The sequence below is a fragment of the Pelodiscus sinensis genome, chromosome 2 (genome assembly GCF_052426305.1).
Source record: "Pelodiscus sinensis isolate ZL-2025 chromosome 2, ASM5242630v1, whole genome shotgun sequence".
NCBI classification, from domain to species: Eukaryota; Metazoa; Chordata; order Testudines; family Trionychidae; genus Pelodiscus; species Pelodiscus sinensis.
In genome coordinates this window covers 215,418,554-215,441,805 of record NC_143053.1, presented here as the reverse complement: position 1 = coordinate 215,441,805, position 23,252 = coordinate 215,418,554, and the positions used below count along the sequence as shown (strand labels likewise).

The following is a 23,252-nucleotide window of genomic DNA, read 5'->3' as shown; positions in this document are numbered from 1 at the left end:
TGTTTGTTCTTTTGATCACTACTCCACAGGACCAGCCCTAGGAGTTTTGTGGCCCAGAATGGAAAATGTGCCCAACCTTCTCCCAAAAGCCCCCAAAATAAAACCAAATTAAAAAAAACCCAACAACTCCTCCCTACTTTGCCCATGATTTGGTGACCCTGAAAGTTGGCAGTCAGGGAGACTGCCCACATTACCCAACAACAACCCTGGCCCGGTCAGTTTGTCAAAGATGTTAGCAGAGGTTTCATTGAGCTGTTCATGATAATACCTATGACCAGAAAGTTACATTTAACTTAGAACACAGAACATTTAGAATACCTATGTTCATTTAGAAACTAGATCAGGCCAGGAAACGAATTATGAAAAATGAATTAGCTGGTTGAAGCAAACAGAATGATTTCTATATTGAAGAAACTGCTGTTCACTGCTATTCGTATTGCTATTTTCTCTCTTTAAAGTATCGGTGAAGTTTTGAGACTTGTGAAGATGCTGGACTGACAGCCCTAAAGACTGATATTCCCAAAGCATGAAAAGCAGTAATTCAAGCTTCACCATATTGTCAATTTAGTGTACTTCAACTGTGCCAGGGAAGAATGATCTCTAAGGGTGAGAGGACAGTTCATTCTCCATGATCATTTGTAGGGCTATTCTCCATAAGGGTATGTCTACACTGCAGCTGTTTTTCCAGAAAAACTACACTTCCTTCCACATTGCAACTGCATTCTTTTGACAGAAAGTCGAAAGAATGCAGGGGTTTTTCCGACAGCAGTAAACATCTTTCTATGAGGAAGAAACCTTTTTCCGAAAGAGCTCTTTCGGAAAAAGGCATGTGTGGATGGGAAAGAGGGCTTTTTTTTCCGAAAAAAGAGGCCTCCAGGAAAAAAGCACAGGTGCCCTGGTGGCCACTCCATCCATAGTAATTACAATTTAAATGCGAGATAGCATCCAATAAATGTGAATGCTATCTTTCAAAAAAGCACATCGTTTTTTCATTGCGCTTTTGCTGGGTGGACGCTCTCTTTCAAAAGAAATTTTTCTGGAAGATCTCTTCCGGAAAACCTTCTTCCAAAAGAAGCCTGCAGTCTAGACATAGCCTCAGAGTGATAAGATGGGTGATAAAACTGGTATGACTTTATTAATGCAGACAGTAAGAATATGCATAATAATACTAGTACACAGAAGGAAACGTTCCATCAAAGCTATACAGAAAACATATCAATGTGCAATTAATTTTTTTTCTCCCCTCTCCCCATTTCCCTCCCTTTCTTTTTTTTTTACCTTTTTTCCTATATGGTGGATCTCTGTTCATTCTCTCATAGCATTTGAACTGTGAATCTATTATTTTCTGTCGTACTGCTGAGTGTTCGGTTACTACATGCTCTAATGGAGGATCAGTATAATTTACAGTAGAAGTAAGACTTGCAGCCATTCTCTGCAGAAAGGAAAATCTGTTAATATAAGTGAGTAAAACCAGGAGGAGAAAATCAAAAACATGAGGTTCAGAAATTTCTATTATTCTTTATTTCAAAGGCCTTTTAGCTGCACATATGCTTAGTATTTTTCTGGAACTTTTATCTTTGGCAAACCAAATGGTAAAATTAGTAGTTTTCCTTCTCTATAAACTCAGCATTTTAACCACATTCTTTTCCTTAGACAAGGTAAAATAAAGAAGTCTTAGAAATGGTTCATGTATTTTATTGGCCTACAAGCACTTTTAAAATTCTGCTCTTCCACAAGTTTGCTGCACCCAGCTATCTTCTCTAGCCAATGTATTTTTTCCCCACTGCACCTAGCATTGCGTATCCTAGTGTCACATCTTTATATATCAGCTGAATGTTCCGTCAAGCCAATGCCATCCTAGAAATTCCCAGAAGTGTTGAAGCATATAAGGGCTTGTGTCAAAGATCCCAAACCTAAATGCCTAATGCCACGTCTTTAAATCTTTAGTTGGGCATATAAATAAAATGTACCAGATTTTCAAAAGTGCTGAGTTCCTGTATCCCTTTCCACTACAATGGGCTCTATTGTGGTATTTACTCCGCAGCCCTGTGTAAGGACAGGACAGGACAGAGTCACATTACTCAACCAGAATCATGAAAATACTATCCAAGCCAGGCAAAATCTGTTCTGTGATTGGTCAGGACTAATGGGAGTGCACACCTTGCTCCGTCTATTAAGTTATGATTGTTCACTCTATTGTACCAGACCAGCTCGGTGGGCCAGTCTAAAATGAGATAATATAGGGCTTTTGCTCCTCTCCATCCTATTCCATTCCTGATTTGTAATGTGTTCCCGATGGGAGGGAAATAGACTGAGCAGTTCCTTTGCTCCCTTTCCTTCTCTGATTCTCTATTTCTGCATAACAGCCTTCAAAATCTGGCTCTTGGGCTATGTCTAGACTGCAGGCTTCTTTCGAAAGAGGCTCTTTCGAAAGCATCTTTCGAAAGAGCCTCTTTCAAAAGATCGCGTCTAGACTGCAGGCGGATCTTTCGAAAGAGAAATCCGCTTTTTCGAAAGAGAGCACCCAGCGAGTCTGGATGCTCTCTTTTGAAGACGGCCTCTTTACATTGAAGAACGCCTTCTTTCGAAAGAGGAACTTTCGAAAGAAGGCGTTCTTCCTCGTAAATTGAGGTTTACCGCCATCGAAAGAAAAGCCGCGTTCTTTCGAAATAATTTCGAAAGAACGCGGCTTGAGTCTGGACGCAGGGGAAGTTTTTTCGGGAAAAGGCTACTTTTCCCGAAAAAACCCCAGAGTCTGGACACGGCCATAGGGATTTGAGGGTGCTTGGGACTTTTGAAAATCAAACTTCATTTATGTAGGTTCAAACATTTTAGTCTGGAATGCAGCTAAGCACTCAGGTGTGAAAAATTAAGTGCCCAACATTTACTATTCCAAACCTAGTTTTCCTTAGAGACCAGGCATGCAAATCTGTTGGATTTAATACAAGATTCCTTTAGGCTGCACTGTTTTTCCCAAAACCCAAATGTGTGTCTGGCATTCCCACAAAGGATCCTGCAAGTATATTTCAGATGATATCTACTCCATTTATAGGTCACTCACTGAAAACCTGAGTGATTTATAGCAGCATTTACTATTTAAACAGGCATTTGTAGTTGTACATATGGAAGACATGATAATTTTCAAAGCTATTTTAATACCATCCTACTCCTCCAATATGACACTTATTCCTATTACTCAAGTAATGCAACAAACTAGTGCATTCAAATGTTTCATTTAATACTACTAGATCACTTTTATGTTACGTACAACATGGATAGTGTGTTTATAATACAGAATGCAAAGATTATATTTTATTACAATTCTTCTGTTTTACGTTATTTCATTTTAGCCCTTTGTGCCCCCATATCTAACTGAATTTACAATCTCATCTGCTACCAACATTTTAATTTTCAGCAGCAAACAACCACCATTTGGAGTGTAAGGGGGATGAAGAGTGCACCTTACATCATTGTACTGAAATAATTGTTTGAAACAAAAAAGATGAAAATAGGAAGAAGGGAGATAGGTTCTACTCTGTTCTTTTAAATGTAGGTACTTATACTATACCCTTCACTCAGTGAGTGAGATATGTCTGGATGGTTTTCTTTGAATACTTGGATAAAATGAATTAAGTTGTATAGAAAGAACAAACATGTAAATATACCCCAAATTGGTGAAAAAAGAAGTGAGACCTACAAAAGACCTTCTAAACCTGTATCAGCAATAACCAGAAAACAAGCATCAGTCATTAGGATGGTTCCAATTGAGATCAATGGTGTACTGATGTGACAAGATGTAGAGGCACGTAAGACAGCAATGATCGAAATGCATCAAAGAATTAGACACTTACATCAATTTTACACTAGTGCAACACCATTTAATGTAATGGTTCAAAGAGCTACTATTAAAATGTCCAATTGATACAGCAAGCCTCTCCTTGTTTTTTCTAAATGTTATTCCAGATAGCCATTAATTTCCGTTTCAGCCAACCTTAGTGTTGGAAAAAGGGGATGACTCTGATTTAATTTAATTTAATTTGATTTAATTTAGTTCCAGGGAGGGATTAACAAAACATTCAATGAGTGAGGAAGGCTACAGAGAGATGGGATGAAAGAGTGAAGGGACAGTTTCCTTTCTCTTAAACTGGTTTTCCCTGGAGAAAGGATGGTCTGACCCCGAATCCTTTTTGGTCAAACACAAACAAACCCAATTCAAAAATTAGCAATGCCAGAAGAGCGTGATCCCAAATTATACATATTGTTCCACTAAATTTTTCCTTATAACCTAAAGAACAATTCAAATATAGAATAAAAGGGAAAATACAAATCTATATGTTAGATTGCTATCTTTTTCTAATCTTTTCAAAATGATCTTTTTAAATATATAAGAGTACTGTGCATTGACAAAGGCTATATAGGACTGAAACATAATATACCTTGAAATTAAAAGCAAGAAATGCCAGCAGAAAGGAAATGCACCAAAGGTATCTTGTAGAAGGTAAGGACATAATGATTTACTATTGTAAAGCCATTTTCATAGGGGATGATAGTCTATTTGTGTCTAGGATATTTCTAAGAGAGAAGATATCATATTCTCGAAGAGCAATTTTACATATGGCCACACAGAAAGGGACTAATTCTATTCCCAAAGAAGTTAATGGCAAAACTCTCATTGGGCATATAGTTAGAGGAGAACACCTCACTCAGAGGTTATTGGTTGTGTGTGGGGAGAAGGAAGGTAAATGAGGTAAGAACTCGCACCCAGCTTTGTTAATTTTTTTATTTAGCACTGTGTAGTTTAGCTTTACCTATGTAATCTATATAGTATTGTTTAAATTAAGCTGTCATGTAACACATGGGACTCTATCCTATAATTATTAAAAAATGTAGATGAAGTCATGGCCCCCATTGAAATCAATGGCAAAATTCTCACTGACTTCAATGGGCCCTTGATTTCATCCAGAAAAATTAAAACCGCAGAGATGACTTTTTCATGGCATTCTTCTAAATATAAACTGATTTATGGGATATAGTAAATCTTCCCTGTATTTGGATAAAAAACAGATCATCATCGTTTGATACAATAGGCCCAGATTCTCAACTGTATTTATGCTCCTAAATTCTACTGATTTCAGTGGAAGTTGGGAGCATAATTACCTTTGAGAATCTGGCCCACAGTCATAGAATCATAGAATACTAGGACTGGAAGGGACCTCGAGAGGTCATCGAGTCCAGACCCCTACCCTCATGGCAGGCCCCAGTATTCTCTAGACTATTCCTGATAGACATTTATCTAACCTACTCTTAAATATCTCCAGAGATGGAGATTCCACAACCTGCCTGGGCAATTTATTCCAGTGTTTAACCACCCTGACAGTTAGGAACTTTTTCCTAATGTCCAACCTAAGCCTCCCTTGCTAGAGTTTAAGCCCATTGCTTCTTGTTCTATCCTCAGAGGCCAGGAAGAACAAGTTTTCTCCCTCCTCCTTGTGACACCCTTTTAGATACCTGAAAATTGCTATCATGTCCCCTCTCAATCTTCTCTTTTCCAAACTAAACAAGCCCAACTCTTTTAGTCTTCTTTCATAGGTCATGTTTTCTAGACCGTTAATCATTCTTGTTGCTCTTCTCTGCACTTTCTCCAATTTTTCCATAACTTATGTCAGTCACTAACATAAGCTCAGTTTTCTTCTTTTAGTGTACAGTGAGCATTTGCACACATCAGGTAGGTCTGCACAATTTATTTGTGCATGCATACATTGGAAAATATGACTAATTTTTGTAGTATGAACAGTATTCTCTCTCTCTTTCTTTAAATCAGGTTAAAATTCGGGCAACATAATCTGAGGATGAACTATGAACTATACATATTTGGAAAATTAGTCTCATCTACTCGTATATAGGAGTGCATTGAGGAACAAAGCTTCCTTCTGGGCCTCACAGGAAAGAACCACCAACCACCCCCTGGTGGGCAGAGCCATGCCAGCCACACCTGCCCCTTCAGAAACAGGGGTGGGACAGGAAGTACAAAATTGGTCGCTACAGCTCAGTTGGGCTGGAGCCGTTGAAGGAGATAGACACTACTGCTGGGCTTGAGCCCAATAGGGACCCTTTGAGTCTTCCATACTGTAAAGAACTGCCAGAGCTGCTAGCTGAGTGGGGTGCTGATGAGCTGTTTGGACTGCTGCTACCTATGTACCCTGAGGAGACAAAGGATATACATAAAGTGAAGGTGCCCAACAAGGGGTTCATTGGAAATAGCCCAGGAACACCAGACAATAGTCCAGTTGTAGTGCCAGAGTGCTGGTTAATGTATAATGCTGGGATTCCTGCCATCCCAGTGGTGGAGCACTCCACCACTGTTAAGGGCTGGCTGGAACCCAATGAATTAGGGTGATCCTGGGTCCTTCTAAGCCTTGCTGCCAACCTCACCCCTGAGGTGGCTGCCTACTGTCCTTAGGCCAAGAGGCCTATGCTTGTCTGCATCTTCCTGAGTTAGGACAAAAGGCAAAAGTCTCAGATATACAAATAGGCTCCACATATAGGTAAAATTGGCTCCTCTCCTACCCTTCGATTAACTTTAGTGGACACTGGATCAGACCATTAGCTCCTTTGAGAAATTATCAAGAAATTTTGATATAATCTAAATTTGGAAATTTACATTTGGAGGGTTGTAACTGGGGACTTTGGAATTAACCTTAGGATACTTTCCCCCCTAACTTCGGTTATGTCATAAAAGATATTTAACAAGACTAAATTATCTTTTATTCAGTAAATATCTGCAATACTGTGTAAATTTATATTTTCCAGAAATGCACTACTATGTATTGAAAAAACTTCCCATCCATCAATAATTTGAGATGGAAGTACAAATGGTATTGATATGTACAGTAAAGTAAAATACCTTGTGCATTACAAATAGTTTTTTATTAAAGAAAAATAAATAATTCACAGCTTCATAATTAAAACATTAGGTATATCATGTAAGTAATCGGCATTATTTCTTCTGAAGAAAACTGCTTATGTGATGTCTCATGCAGCAGTTTAGCAGCCGTACATATGATGTCACTCCTAAAAGTCCAAGTAAATGACGTCATGCATACGACCACCAAGCCACCACGCAATAAAAGACTAAGAAGATGAATTATCATTATGAGTAGAGTGCTGGGAATATTGATGATCTCTTTATACTTAGAATTGATAATACACTCCAGATGAAAGCAGTTTGCATGAATTATTTGTCCAATTTTACAGTGAATTCTTAAATATTCTACAGGTAAATCCATCTGTCTTGTCAATGTAAGATTTTCCAACACAGATTCCAGATAGAGGAAACATAAAATATCGTTGTTTCAGAAAATGCTTCATGAATGAACACGTTTCCAAAAAGACTCCTGTTTCATCATTAGTAATGAGAAAAACATAAAAAATGTTGCGTAAGTTATAGACTCAGTGTGATATTTAGGACCATTCAGGATATACTGAATTTCTTTCTTTCTTTCCATCTGTCTTTTTTTCTAAACAAAGTACAGTAAACTGGCAAACTGTAATATTGAACCTAGAAAAATATATTATGGTTTGTGGCCAAGTCAATAATTTATTATTTCTGGTAGATGAAAAATACCCTTTACGTTCTTATTTAAATTGCCATATACAGTCACTGGTGTATGGATCACCAAATTCCTATCCTTTGCTATATCCAATCTTTCATGAGTGGAAACTCAGTGGGAACTCATCTCATCTCAACATGGATTGCACAGACCCTCCAGAACCTTGAATCTGATCCCACATTTCTTCATGACTATTAATAGCAGGGTACATGCAGAATCCATTGAACATGCTTTAGGAAGGCAATTAATACATTGTACTCTCAATGTTATAGAACTTTATAATAAGTATTATTCTGTTTTTGAATTTTTTTTAACATGAATGGAAGATGTTTAAAATATTTCATGTGAGTTCTCCACATTTCTACACTGAACATTCAAATCTTTATTTAGCTAGAATTAAAGCAGTATAGAAGCTAGTTTTTATACTGCGATCCTATGATCACTAATGTTGGCAGGTCTTTAAACAAGTATGAGACCAACTCTAGCCGTGTAGAGACACCAGAATTTTAGTGAAAAGCATTTTTACTTTTCATTAATATTCAGTATTTGTACTACTTGTGTAAGTCAGTCCTGCAAGCCTTACTCACATGGAGAATCCTTACATGAATAGTCCAATGGAATCCATGGGCTTTCAGGAAGACTATATTTGGCTTTTTGTCACAACAAGCTTCTTTAGCCCAATGAACTGCACTATGAGATTATTTTAACTTATAAATTTTAAAAGCAGAGACTGAGCCAAAATTCTGGAGCATCCCTTAATTTGAGACTGTACCTTTTTGGGCATAGGCAGATTTTTGTTTAATACGTAACACTTTGTTTATACTACAGTTAGAAAATAAGCATGTTCAGAAACACTCTCACCAAATCTGAACTATAAACCATTTATTTGCCTTTAAGAGGGATACTTGTATGAGTGAGGCTTATATATTCAAGTTGCTTACAACTGGCTGGCAATATGTAGCAGCAAGGTGGAATATTCACTTTAAAGCTATCTTTTTCAAAGGCAATAGCACAGATAATCAGATCCTGCTCATTCAGAATAGGTCTTAGGGGAAAAAGTAAGTAGCAAAGAGATTTAAAGCGATGATTCATTCCTTATTGCATTTATTACGAGAAGCTTTCACATGTAATATATGAGGCAGCCCAGTGAGATCCATTTTCTTCTGAATATGTTGGCTGATAGTAGAATTCTGTCTTATACTTTTCTGAGGAATCAGCAAAGTTATACTCAGTATACAGAATATGTTCAACAGATTCCTCTATATTTTAAAGCAAGGATTAAAATCAAGAGTAGAATCTTTTGTCTTTTTTCAATAAAGTTAATTAATAGTACAAATTGCTTTAGACTTTAAGAACTATATAGTACCAGCGAAACTGGAAAATCTCTCTCAACAGAAAATAATCTGGAAAGATATATAATTAAAAAGATATATAACTTCAGACTCAATTGATTTCTAACTGCAGCTTAAATAAAGTGAAGTAGCTTTTAAAAGTTAAAATACAGATTTTTATATTTTGTCTATATTTAAAATTGCTGATCCAAAGGTTATTGTATTGTTCAAAATTGTAAGTTTTCTGTCTCATAGGTATTTTACGGATAGTAAAATATGGACATGAAAAGGCACATGTACTATCCTCTCCTTACCCTTTCCTCTCTGTATCATCAAAAACCACTGATCTTAAGGCATACTATATTTCTAAGAGATCTCCTCTTTCAGTAGTTTTTTTATTCTTATGTTAAGATTTTATCAACAGGATACATATTTATTGTCCTTTGTGCACAACAGTAATAGTATAGACTTGAATTAGATTTCAGAACATTTCAATGTCATAAGTAGTTCATTTTCTTTTACTTACAATTAGAAGAATCATCAGTAAGAAACAACTGTGGGTTGAGTTTTCCATTGTGGATTCTTTCTTAGGTGATATGTTTCTGCTGACCCTTCTGGGAATTAAACAACAACAACAAAAACAAATATATTAGACTTTATTTATTTATGCCCAGTTGTAACAATTCTCCCTCCATGTGGTATCCTGTTAGAAAAGTGTTTTTACAATTTTTGCACATGTGTGTTTATGATTGTACTGAATATACTAAGAAGGACTGTGTGTTTTCATTTTTGTCTATCTGAACATTTCATTTCTATCTGGAAGAATTTCTTTTTTATCCTTTGCATTTTTAAAACCTTAGTTTTTATGAAATTATGTCATTAAATGTACATTACAATTTGGAGGAAAACATTGAGTCAATGTCAGAACATCCTGTTTAGACAGTTTCAGAATGAAACTTTCCAATCTTATGTTTCCAAATGATTTGTAATTTAGAATTTTAAAATTTAGTTTATTATATTAGAAAACAAAAATGTCAACATGAAAATTGTTTTGATTTTGTCATAATGAAATGTTTTGATTGATTGGAAACAAACCCCCCCCCCCCCCCCCCACAACTTTTCTTTGTGGAGGATTTTCAAATTTTCATTTCATTCAAATTCAAATCAAAATCAAAATTTGAAATCTCATAATCCTTCATGAAACAGAATATCAGCTCTCAGCACAACACTTTCCCGGAGATGGCTGAGAGAAACATAATCAGAAGAGGCATTTGGCCAGTAAGATTTTCCCTGTAAGCCAGCGAAAGCCAGTTGGACTATTTGGGTATGTCTACACTGCATTCCTCTTTCGAGAGAGGAATGCAAATGCAGCCAAGCAAAATTGCAAATGAAGCACGGATTTGAATTTCCCGCGCTTCGTTTACATAATGAAGTCTGGGCGCTTTTTCAAAATACCCTATTTCAGAAGAAAAAACTCGGTCTAGTTGGGGTTATTTTGAGAAAAAACCCATCTTTTTAAATAACGCTTACTCCTTAAAAAATGAGGTTTAAGGGTTATTTCGAAAGAATGGCACCCAGTCGCCATTAAGCAAATGAAGCACAGTAAATTCAAATCCGCGCTTCATTTGCAATTTCACTCGGCTGCATTTGCATTCCTCTCTCGAAAGAGGAATGCAGTGTAGACATACCCTTTGAGTGCCTTCACAACACCATTGTTCAATAAAAAGTAACAATACTTAATAAAATATCAATAGACAAGTTTCTTTCAAATGCTGCTGGAAACTTTATATATACAGAACTGTATATATGTAGTACCATAGATAACCTTCAGACATTATAGGAACATGACCAGGCAATCATGCCTGTATTGTTCCGATACCTTAGAATTAAAGGCCAAGATTTGCTCAGCTGAAGTCTCTGAACATGTTCCTGCCAAGTTCCACATATGTGGAAATTCCATAGTCAACAATATAGTTCTGAGGGCAAAAGGCATACAGAATTTGGCCTGTTATTGATTTTACAGCTAGTGAGCTCATACAACCACTCACACACATACAACAGGGCATCAGCACTGTAACTAAGCCATTCATTCCCAAGCACTTCGGCATGAAATATATTATCCAACTCGCTACCCACTAGCACCACGTGGCTATTTGGCCAGTTGAGTGTGGCTAGTTCCAGCTTCAGAACTGGCTGGACATCATGGTCTTAAAGGGTGAAGGAACACAAATGGATAATTTCTAATCTAAGGAAGAAGGGGCACAGGTTTATTAGCAGATTGCAGCGGGTAACTGCCACCTATATTGTCCTTGTGTAGCAATCAGAGACGTTAATATAATGACACAGATGGTTTAAAAAGTTTTTCGAACACAAATGGCCTGAATCTTCCCTGCCTTGCCTCTTATTCTGTGATTTACAACTATGCCAGGTGTTCTCAAATTGTGGTCAGGACCCCAAAGTAGATCACAAACCCTTAAATGGGCTTGTCATGGATAGTGTAAGACTTCCTGGTGCTCACAGCCAAAGCCCAAGCCCCAGCACCTGGGGCCAAAGCTGAAGCTTGAGGGCTTCAGTTCTAGGTTCCATGCTCAGGTTAGCACATGGGGTTTTTGAGCTTGAGCAGGGTCAGGCTTCAGTCCTTTCTCCCTCCTCCCTCCCCCTGGTGCAATGAAGTTTGAGAACGCCTGATCTATGCCAAGTAAATGGAAAGTGGGCACAAATTGCTACCAAAACAAAATGGGGTATGTTTACATAGCAGCGTTATTTCAGAATAACTGATCTTGTTCGGTGTTCCCTCTAAGCTACATGGCAGCACAGCTTCACAGGTGATTAATCAGCCCCACCCAGTCAGAGGCTCAAGGCTCTGTGCACAGAGCTGACTGACTGGGCAGGGCTGATTAATCACCTGTGAAGCTGTGCTAGCATACTTTAGAGGGAATACTGATGTAAATCCGAACTAACATAGTCCACGTCTATGCTACAAGCAATTATTTTGACATAATATCGAAATAATGTCAAGCTGGAGGACTTCTTACTCTGACTCCTGTAACCCTCATTTTACAAGAGTAAGGGAAGCTGGAGGAAGAGTGCTCTTCCTTGAACTTCCTGCTGCGTAGACAGCACCAAATGCCAAAAGAAGCTTTTTTAAAGCTATTTCGACTTAAGCTATGCAATTGAAGAAGCTGAAGTTGTGTAGCTTATTTTGGCTTTAGGCCTGATGTGTAGACGTGCTTTGGGAATATTTTATCTCTACACTTTGCTCAGATGTGAATGATTACTCAAGGTAAAAAGCAATGAAAATGAGGCCCAAAGATAGCAGATATGCATCTGATGAGATGTAGTCCCTGTATGAACCTGAGTAGTATAGAGGGGGAAACCTTATTATTGATGTAAAAATGGTTATCAATAAAATTATTGTAATGTATTTTATAGGGTTAGATAAGTACAATTTGTCTGTCCTTTTACTGAATTTCCAGATATATCTATAATTATTTTTATACCCATCATGTTTGGACAGCATAATTACACAGCTCTATTATGAAGTCAGGCTATTTAAAGCAGAACCAGTTGGCTTCCACTTTGGCTACGTCTAGACTGCAGGCTTTTTTCGGAAGAAGCTTTTCCGGAACAGATCTTCTGGAAAACCTTTTTTCGAAAGAGAGCATCTACGCAGCAAAAGCGCAATGAAAAAGCGATCCGCTTTTTTGAAAGATAGTGTCCTGCATTTCAGTTGTGATTATTGTGAATGGAGTGGCCACCAGGGCATCTGTGCTTTTTCCTGGATACCTCTTCTTTCAAATAAAACCCTCTCTGCCACACACACCTTTTTCCAAAAAATCTTTTTTGGATAAAGGCTTCTTCTCATAGAAAGGTTTACCACTATCAGAAAAGCCTCTCTGTTCTTTTGACTCCTCTGTTGAAAGAACGCAATAGCAGTGTGGACGTATGTGTAGTTTTTCTGGAAAAACTCTGCAGTGTAGACATACCCTTTCTGTCAAATAATAAGAGGCTCCTAAAGAGTCAAATAACATGCTCAGACATAGAACACTAGTGGGTTTATACAAGGTCTATAATGCAGTTTTTATAACTTCTTCCAGGTTATTATATATCTATATAGATATCTATAAATAATATATTTGGTTATTCTATTTGTACAGAACATATAGTAAGGTGTCTTTAGTTCCAAGTAGTAAATATACTCCAGATGACAGGTTGTAAATCCAAAGCCCATTTTGGTGAAAAGAGCATAAAGAGCTTTATCCAAGAATGCAGAACCATTGCTTAAAGAACATCCTTACCAAACTCAGGAATGCAAGAACCTCCTCTCTTGAGATGGTGAAGATAAGGCAATGCCATCTGAAGTGGCTATTTAAATACCCTTTACAATTTAAGACATTTAAAAAAACTGCTTTCAGAACTGAAAGTTTTTATTGCTGACATAAGAATTCTTGGACCTACATGAAGAAATATTTCAACTCATACTAAACCCCGAGGAAGCTAAAGGGACATCAAAAATGGGCTGAGTAAAAGTTAAAGTTAAAGTTAAAACTCTACCTCTAAAAATGTTCTCAGCCGTTCCCACCAGTAAGACAAAGGCAGGATAACAAGCAAGTTGAGGAAAAATTACAACTCTATTGCACATGCATTAACAGACACTACATTCCTGAACTGAAAACAGTAGGGCGTTATTTCGAAATAACTCTGCCCACCCCCGACAGGTTGAATTTATAAGCTGTGCATCCACACTACCGAAAGCCCGTTATTTCAAAATAATGGGATGCTTATTTCAAAATCTGTACTCCTGCTCCTTGGGGAATAATGCTAATTTCAAAATAGTTATTTCTGAATAGCTGTAGTGTGGACGCTATTTCAAAATAACTACTCCCCAGAATAATTTGAACTAATTACTCCCTAGTGCTTCCTGGAGCTCTGAGTAAAGGTAGTGTGTCCATGTTAATGGAGCCTGCCTCAGACTAATTTAGAGCCTTCTCCATAGTGGGGAACGCTATTTCGATTTTGTAAAATCAAGAGTTATTAAGTCAAATTTAGTTATTTTGAAATAATTTCCTAGTGTAGACATGCCCAAAGAGAGACAATTATTAGGGTTTGGCCTCCCACTTATTGTTTCTCTATACTATAAATCATAGTAGTTTTTGAGATAAAATGACTTGGTGTTCAACATCTTGAAAATCTTCCCTTTTTATCTCACAGCAGGGACAGGCTGGTTTGCATTGCTGTGCTCAAGGGGTGACATGTTGGGTGATAACCACAGAAATAGTCTGCAGTCACAGTATGTTGCCCTCATATATGTGTTTGATCAGGAATGCCAAACAACCAAAAGCAAACAATAGGGTAGTTAGATCAGAGGTTAAATGCTCAACATTTTTCCCTTGCAGCTTCTCCATAGCATGTGTTTGCTCAAAATTGCATCAATCAGGGAGAAAAAAAAACCCAGGTTTGTAGGTGTGATACACTTGCTTTATGCGGGATTAGAAAAGAAAAGGATGAATAGTTATATTCATATATAAACAAGTCTTGCTTGTAATTCTCCATTCTTTTCTGTTTTTCTGAGGTGATACACAGTACGATGTGACATGCATCTGACGAAATGGGTCTTTGCCCACGAAAGCTTATGCTCCAATAAATCTATTAGGGTATGTCTACATTACAGCGCTATCTTGAATGAACTTATTTCGAATTAGTTAATTCGAAATAAGCTAAATCGAAATAATGCATCTAGACACAAAAACTAATTCAAAATAGCATTTTTCTAATTCGAAATAGTGCGTCCACATTGAGTGGACCCTGAATCGAAGGTAAGGCTGGCTGGAACCAGTGCCAAAAGGGCATCAGGATCGGACTTAGTGTGTAGGGCTGCTGCCTCAGGCTAGCCGAGGTCTGTGCTTAAAGGACCTGACCCCCCTCCTGGACAGACAGTTCTCAGGTTTCTCTGCTTGCTGGTCTACCTCGCTGAGGGACAGCAAAGCATTTGTGTCTCGGAGTGCTCTGCTTGCCCTCACTTGGGACATCACAGCACTCTGCTACATGGAACCAGACCTGTCCCTGGGGACTCTGCTGTGTCTCGTGGACACGTTGCCAGCAGCCTGGCTGCACTGTCTGCAGGCTGCCATCCGGGAGCACCATCGAGGGGCTGTCAGGACCCAGGATCTGCCTAGTGCAGAGATCATGGATGTTGGGGGCCTCCCCCCAAACCTCAGTGAGGTCCATGATCTCCACACTAGTCCATGAGGGTGCATGCCGTCTACGGCCCCTGGGTCCTGGGGGACTCGGCGGGGGACAGCTGGCTGCCACTGGCTGCCATTGTGTGGCCACTGGCTGAGGGTCTGCGGCTGCTGGCAGGCCTTGCTCTTGCACGTGCCCAGTGACCAGAGTCTGTCCCTTTAAGGGCTCCAGGGCTGAGGTGGGAGCAGCTGAGTTTTCCTGGTTGTGCCCAGAGTGGCCACCAGGGGGAACTGGGAAGGGCTGGAGGCCCCCTAATTTGAAATAAGTGTCTATACAGCACTTATTGTGAATTAGCTATTTCGAATTTGGTGTTATTCCTCGTAGAATGAGGTTTACCAAATTCGAAATAAGGGCTCCACTATTTCGAATTTATTTCAAAATAGTGGTTTGTATGTGTAGACGCTATTAAAGTTAATTCAAAATAATGACTTATTTTGAATTAACTTTGTAGTGTAGACATACCCTTAGTCTATAAGGTGCCATAGGACTTCTCATTGTTTTTTCTCTCTTCAGTAGTTGTAGGTAAATTAGACCCCATCATACTGTGTGTATAGTTGAGATTTTTTCCAATGTGCATTACTTTACATTTATCAACGTTAAATTTCATTTGACATTTTGTTGACCAATCACTTAGCTTGGTGAGATCTTTTTGAAGATCTTCATAATCTGCTTTTAATTTAGTAGCAGTTTAGTATCATCTGCAAATTTTTCCACCTCACTGTTTACCCCTTTCTCCAGATCATATTCAAGTTGAATAGGATTGGTCCCAGGAAAGACCTTTGGGGGTCACCACCTTTCTCCATTTTGAAAACTTACCATATATTCCTTCCCTTTGTTTCCTGTCTTTTAACCAGTTATCAATTCATGAAAGGACCTTCCTTCTTATCTCATGACAACTTACTTTTATGGCTATTCCATATCTTTTGAGTGTGCCCATTATTTTGAAATATAACAGGCTCACTATTCTGATGTCCCTGTAAACCTCATTCCACAAGGCATAAGGGACATTTTGGAATAGCAGTTTATTTTGAAATAAGTGCTGTGTAGACAGCGCCAAATTTCGAAATAAGCTATTTCAAAACAAACTCGAAATAAGTGATGTAATTTGAGTAGCTCAAATTGCATAGCTTATTTCGAGCTCCGGGTACACTGTAGATGCACCCTTAGAGAAGACAGAAAGGCAGCTACTTACAGAAAAGCAGCTGTAGTCCAAATCAGATGAATATATCTCAAATAATTAAGAAAGGTTTCTTTGTAAATTCATAGAACTTATATGGCAGAGGAAATGTTTTGGTGCCCTGTTTTTCTTTAAGAAGAATAACAAAGAAGAAGACTGTTTTTCCATGAACCACAGGGCTCCCTTACCACAACTGGTGGAAATGTGCAAAGAAATGCTTAAGGAATTCAATACAGGTCTGGCACCATTGGGCCTGTCCAGTCCCGAATGAGAGAATTTGCTGGACCAAGGGAGATTTCCTGCCATCAGTCCCTAAACCCGCATTGTCTGCTGCCTTGCCCTCTCCTACCCCCAATCTGGCTGGACTGCTTGCCCAAGGGTCAGTCATGGGGATTTGGCCCTGGCCCCGCACTCCAGGGGGCTGCTGCAGGGCTCTGGGCTCAGCCGCATGCTCCAGGGAACAGTCGTGGGGCTCTGGCTCCGGCCCTGGCCCATGCTCAAGCAGGCTGTGTAGGGCTCTGGCCCTGCTCTGCCAGAGGGCTCGACTCCAGCCCCATGCTCCTGGAAGCTGCTGCATTCCCTGGCCCCATGCTCCCTGGAAGGGGAGGAGGTCAGAAGACTCCAGCCCCATGCTGCCTCAGGGCTGCAACCTCAGCTCCGAGATCCTGGGGGCCGCTGGATGCTGTCATGGAGCTCCTGCCCTGGTCTTATGATGTCCCCAGCCAGGTTGCTGAATTTGTTGCCTGGCCCTGACTGGTCCTCCTGCCTTTAGGTTCCCAGGCTCTCAGGTCCAGAAGCAGCTGTGGATGGATGTTGCTGGACCAGAGAATGCCGGGTTTTGGAGGTACAACCTGTACTTGTCTCCCATGCATTTTGAAGGTATTTTTTACCCTCCACAATATCTTGCATCCTGAATGGCTGTGATTAAAATGTGTGATCAAACTGTGAAGGGTGTACATTTTCATGATGAGCATGAGTAATAACTAAAATAAAGAGATTTTTGAAGACCAAAATCAAAGTTTTTTGGGGCAGCTTAATCTTTTGATACAGGAAAAATGTACTCAAATAAAAATTGGGTACATGCAACTCTAGTGATGTACATGACAAAATGACCATCATGTGATCAGGAAAGGTTGATGCTTCACAATGCAAGAGTTCACAGGATAGTTAGTTATCACGTCAGGAGGAGGATGAACTAGACTTAGTTCAGCTGTGGATAATTCATCAATAAAGATCCATATAGAATATACTGCTAGCAAAGAAAATTGATACTCTAGTAGGTTAATTTTATATAAAAGCATCATTGATTCCAACAGCTCGTACAGAATGTGACTTTCATGCTGCTTTTGCAACTTTCTTTTTACTGCTTTTGATCTGTCACAGGTTGAGTGTAGAGAACATTCCATGCTACTCAATATATTGGGGACATTCTAACATTTTATTGATGCACTAAAGGACCGAGAATCAGGCCTCCCAACAGGGAGGACCAAGGGGAGGGCAGTTGCTCTGGACCTGGCTATTCAAAAGGGCCTGGGGCTCCTGGCCAGGGCTGTTACGACAGAAGTTATAGTGTCCAGAACCCCAGGACCTTTAAATCACTGTGGGAGCCCCATTTAGCATGCTCTGGATGGCTCTCAGGGAGTTGGGGGGCCAGCACAGTGCACTCTGGGCAGCATTGAAGTCTGGCTGACCTAGTCCTGCCCCTTCCACCTGACGCCCTTTCTCTTCTGGGAGCACAGAGCCGGCCTCCTCCCCCCATCTTGCCCAGGGGACCATCAAGTTTGTCGGACCCCTTACCAAGAGCAAAGAGGTTAAGGAAGGCAATGAAAGCCAAGGGATGGTGTTTGAACTAACTTCTTCCAGCTACCAAAATCTTTCTGTATCACTCTAACAGAATCTTCGTTTAATCAGACTTGAATGTAACATTACTCATGACATTGTGCTCTCTTTGATTCATGTCCTGTTAAATAATACTAAGCAATGTTTGAATGGTGTTTTAGATGCTTCCAGTTTTCAAAGGATTAAATATTGAAAGGAAAAATGATTCCATGACATTTATTTGCAGATGAATCCTGAAATCCATGTTTTGTTTCTACTGTTTTTACTCAGGGAAACTACTGTTGGCTCTTTGTTTTTAAATGTTACAGGTTGGTCCTCCCTTGTCCAGCACCCTCGGGACCTGACCCATCCCAAATAAGGGAATTTGCTAGAACTGGGGAGATCTGGATGTTCCCCCCTCCCTGCAGGCCGCTCCAGCCCCACTGCCCCTGAGCTCCAGCCTGAAGGGCTTGGACTTGGGATCCAGCCTGCTGGAGCTCCCCAGCCTCCATGGCCCCATTTCTCCCCTGCCCAACCAGGGATGTCCACCTGGTTCAAGGCTCACCTATCACACTGCTGCCCCACTGGCTCCCCGGGGATGGAGCTCACCATTCCTGCTGATGCTCCCCACCCAGCTGAGACTCCCAAGGGACAGAGCTCCCCAGCCTCCATGGCCCTGCTTCTCTCCTGCCCAACCAGGGATCCCTGCCAGGGATAGAGCTAGCTTGTCTCACTACTGCCCAACACAGCCAGGGTTCCCTGGGCACAGAGCTCCCCAGTTCTGCAGGACCACAGATATGGCTGGACCAGAGGATCCCGGATTTTGTACAATCAGCCTGTATCTTATAGGTTGTTATTAAAAGCAATTAAATATTGGGAGAGAAGAAAGGTTGTATACTTTCCATTTGTCTCCAGTTTTGATATAATCATATGAAGCGTGAAAATTATTAAAGTAGATTATAAACTAAATACCCAGACACATTTTTAAATAACTTTTCCCCAATTTGACAACAGAATAACCAGCTGCATCCGTGGTTGTTTCATTCAAATCCTGAAGAAGGAATGTTGTGATTAAATAGTAGTATTTGTGTTCCCGAAGGTTACTTCTAATTTATACACAAATCTCATTAATAGGAAATGCAATACTGTTTATAGTTGACTGTAAAAATTTGCAGAGGAAGATGATCTAATATGAAAGGCTTACAACGTCTGTTAACACACCTATACTGAAATAAATTAAAGATAAGCAGAAAAGAAGTAATTTGGAGCTGCTGTTTAATTTTTCTACATAGTTTAAAAACTGATTTTGTAATGCTGTCTGTGTAGAGTATTCACATTATGGAGAATTAAAGAAATATGGGCCAGATGATTAAACAAGCTTCTCTCTGGAGTCTATAAGATTAATTAACTATATCTGGAGAAATACATCCAATTGTAGTTCTTGCTTCCTGTGTTCTCTCTGCCACCGACAATTTAGATTTTATTATTTTAAGCACTTAAATTGAATGTGAGTTTCAATTCCCAGTTTCAATTAGGACAAAATCTGCACGTTGCTAAATTTTCCATTAAATTTTGATTACAATTCCTGAATAGGAAGCTTACATATGACATATTATTGCTGTGCATTTTTTAATTATGAAAGCACCAAAATGATGCTTTAATTAGAAACCACTATGGAAGTGCGCTTGACTAACATTTAGATTTAAAGATTTAATGTGCATGGTAACTAAGAAGGAAATATTCCAAACCAATATAAACAAACATTCTCATATTTGAATGAGAGTTTGAGGTTACACTGGAAAAAAAGTTCTCAGCTCTCAGACTAACATATTTTTCCTCCAGCCATATTTTACTTGCAAATCTCTTACTGCTGGTTCTCATTTCCCATAGCCTTCAACAGGAGATAAGGATGCACAAGATGGTGCAGGATCGGGTCCTTAGTGCTGGCAGTTTACTACTCCTCCATGATTTTCTTTTTACCGATTATACACATTAAGTACACTTGGAGAGAGCACTGGGCAGCTAATTACACTCCTGAAGGGGAAACAGAACTTGGGACTGGGAAGGGATTTACTGCCACCAACACTGGCAATGGTATATTTTCAGTTACTGCTCAATGTATTAAAACATCATTGAGCTCTCTTGGCTTTGTTGCGATTCCTTTTTGTATTATGATGCAATTCTAATTAGCTCAATTTTCTCTGTTATTTTAACCTTATTACTATTGATCCACAAAAGAATACTAGGTTAGTGTTGAAATACGTAATATAGGGCTGTGAAAGTATAAAGGTATTCCTTAGCACAGCACAACAGCTGACTGGCTGATTAGTCCCACATGTGGCACCTGGGAAAAGACCTGCAGCTTGTTGGGCTGATCCTCATACAAAAAGGAGCAAGAGATGAAGAGAGAGTGAGCCGCAATGCCTGCTAGAGGCAGGAGCTAGAACTGGAAAGAATTGAAGGGAGATGGTGAACAGTCCTAATGTCACAAGGGTAAGAGTCAGGAATGTTTGGGTAGAAGAACTTACAGGAGGGAGGGACAGATTTGGGGAAGTTTTGATCTTGTTTTGTTGAAGAGATTTGAAATAATAATAATAATAACAAAACCCTTTAACAACTGGCAATTACAGACCGGTAAGTCTAAATTCAGTACCGGGCAAATTAGTGGAAACAATAGTAAAGAATAAAATTGTCAGGCACATAGAAGAACATAATTTGTTGGACAAAAGTCAAAATGGTTTCTGTAAAGGGAAATCATGTCTTACTAATCTATTAGGGTATGTCTACTCTACAAAGTTAATTTGAACTAACAGCCGTTAGTTAGAATTAACTTTAATAGCGGCTATACATGCAAACTGCTATTTTGAATTTATTCAAAATAATGGAGCGCTTAATTTGAACTAGGTACAACTCATTCTACGGGGAGTAATACCTAGTTCGAATAAAGTAGTTCGAATTAAGGGCCACTTAATTCGAACTAGTTGGAAGCTTGCCCTTCCCAGGTTGCCCTGGTGAAACCAGGAAAACTCTTCTGCCCCCCTCCCAGCCCCGGAGCCCTTAAAGGGGCATGGTCTGGCTACAGTGCTTGTGCCAGTTGCAAGCCTGCCAGCACCCAGCCAGCAGACCCTGCACCTGGCATGGGATGAGCCAGCCACCTGCTGCCACCCAGCCCTCCACCTCTTCTCAGGACCAGGTTGGCAGCTCCCAGGAGCCTGCCTGGGCCGCAACAGGCAGGCGCCCACCTGGTCTAGTGCGGAGATCGTGGACCTTATCGAGGTTTGGGGGTAAGCCTCCAACGTCCATGATCTCCACACTAGGCACAGGAATGCGGCCGTCTACAGCCGCATGGCTGCCAGCCTGGCCACCACAGGGCACATGCGGACCCAGGAGCAGGTCTGCTACAAAATAAAGGACCTGCGGCAGGCCTACTCCAGGGCCTCCCAACCAGGGGCTGACCCAGAGGCCTGCCCTCACTTTGAGGCCCTGGACCACATCCTGGGGGCTTATGCAGTCCATGCCCCCCGGGTGGTGGTCAACCCCGGGGCAGAAACAGAAGAAGAGGAGGAAGCTAAGAGCCAGGAGCCACAGGAGCCTGCCCAAGACCCAGGACCCCCGAGTCATCCCACAGAGCATATCTGCTGTGTAGTTTGAGGCCGGGGAGAGCTCCACATGCGAGTGCCATCATAATCCCCTTATGTGTATGGGGGGGCATGGAGAGGGAGCCCAGGGCCCAAGCGCCTGGGTCTTGCACACCATGGAGCAGCAGCTTGGTGTCATGCAGGAGCCCTGGCCCCTTCCCCACATGCCGACCTCACCTTGCAGAGCGGGGTTGGGTTTCACCCACTGTGTCCCCAAGGAGAACTGACCACTGCTCTTGTTTCACCACAGCTGCAGCACCTGGGACTGCAGGGCGCACCACCCCGCCTGGAACAGCCACCCGCACCCGGGCCAGCAGGCGCACCCACAACCAGGAGGACTACCAGCGGTGGCACCTGCGGCTACTGGGGCAGCGGTTCTGCACCCAGGAGCACTGGGTCCGGGAGGACCTGCAGCTGTAGCAGCAGAGCTTGGAGGCGCTGGAGGAGCAGGGCCGTGTCCTCAGAGGTCACCTCCAGACCCTAATGGACAGGTTCCTGCCTCCTCCTGCTCCAGCCCCTACGGCTGCCCCAGCTCTCACTCCTCCTCCCACCCCTGCTCCCCCTACCGCTTCCTCCACCCCCCCATCCCTCCTGCCCCTCCCTCCACATCCACTCCCCCTGGTGTCCCTGCACCTGCAGTGCTGTGAGATGGGAGAGCCTGCAAGACCATGAACCCTGAGCTTTCCCTTCCCTTCCTCCCCCTTCCAGCTTCCTCCTCCCAGGTTTCCCCCCCTCCCCCTCCCACCCTCACTCCTCCCTCCCCCCACCCCAGTTATGTAAAATAAAAGATTTTTTTTGTCCAAACAGGTGTCTTTATTTGACATTAGGAAGGGGGGGTTAGGGAGGGAAGAGGGGAAGGAGGTGAGGGTGGAAGAAGGCCCCAGTGGGGCATGCAGGGAGAGTTCAGTCCTCCTCCACCAGGAAGCTCTCCTGCAGGGCTTCCCGGATATGGACAGCTCCCCGCTGGGCCTCCTGGATGGTGGTGGTGCAGGACTGCACGTACTGGCCAGCCAAGTGTTCCGCCTCAGCCATCCAGGCTGGCAGGAAAGCCTCCCCTTCTGCTCACATAAATTGTGCAGCACACAACATGCTGCCACCACGGGAGGGATATTGTGCTCGGTGAGGTCGAGGCGGGGAGGAGGCACCAAAATTCAGCTTTCAGGTGTCCGAAGGCCCTCTCCACCATGATGCGGGCCCTGGTGAGCCTGGCATTGAAGGCCAGCTGGGAGGGGTTGAGGTGTCCCATGTAGGGCTTCATTAGCCAGGGCTGTAGGGGTAGGCCACATCCCCCACCAGGCAGACAGGCATGTCCACGTCCCTGAATCTGATGTGGCGGTCGGGGAAGAAGGTCCCGGCGTGCAGCCTCTGGCACACGGAGGAGTTCTGGACTACCCTGGCGTTGTGTGCCTTGCCGGACCAGCCCACATTGTCCATG

General features: G+C 41.3%; 1 protein-coding gene across 2 annotated transcripts in view; it reads right to left on the bottom strand.

Moving 5' to 3' along the window:
* The window catches only part of CALCR (calcitonin receptor), a 261,965-nt gene that overhangs the window by 101,348 nt on the left and 137,365 nt on the right, over positions 1 to 23,252 (bottom strand). For both annotated transcript variants that reach the window (XM_089776702.1, XM_075922361.2), the window contains 2 exons: positions 9,468 to 9,555; positions 1,279 to 1,432 (listed from right to left, as the gene is read on the bottom strand). In XM_089776702.1, the coding sequence (XP_089632828.1) occupies positions 1,279 to 1,432; positions 9,468 to 9,555 (242 nt within the window). The remainder of the gene's footprint in view (positions 1 to 1,278; positions 1,433 to 9,467; positions 9,556 to 23,252) is intronic.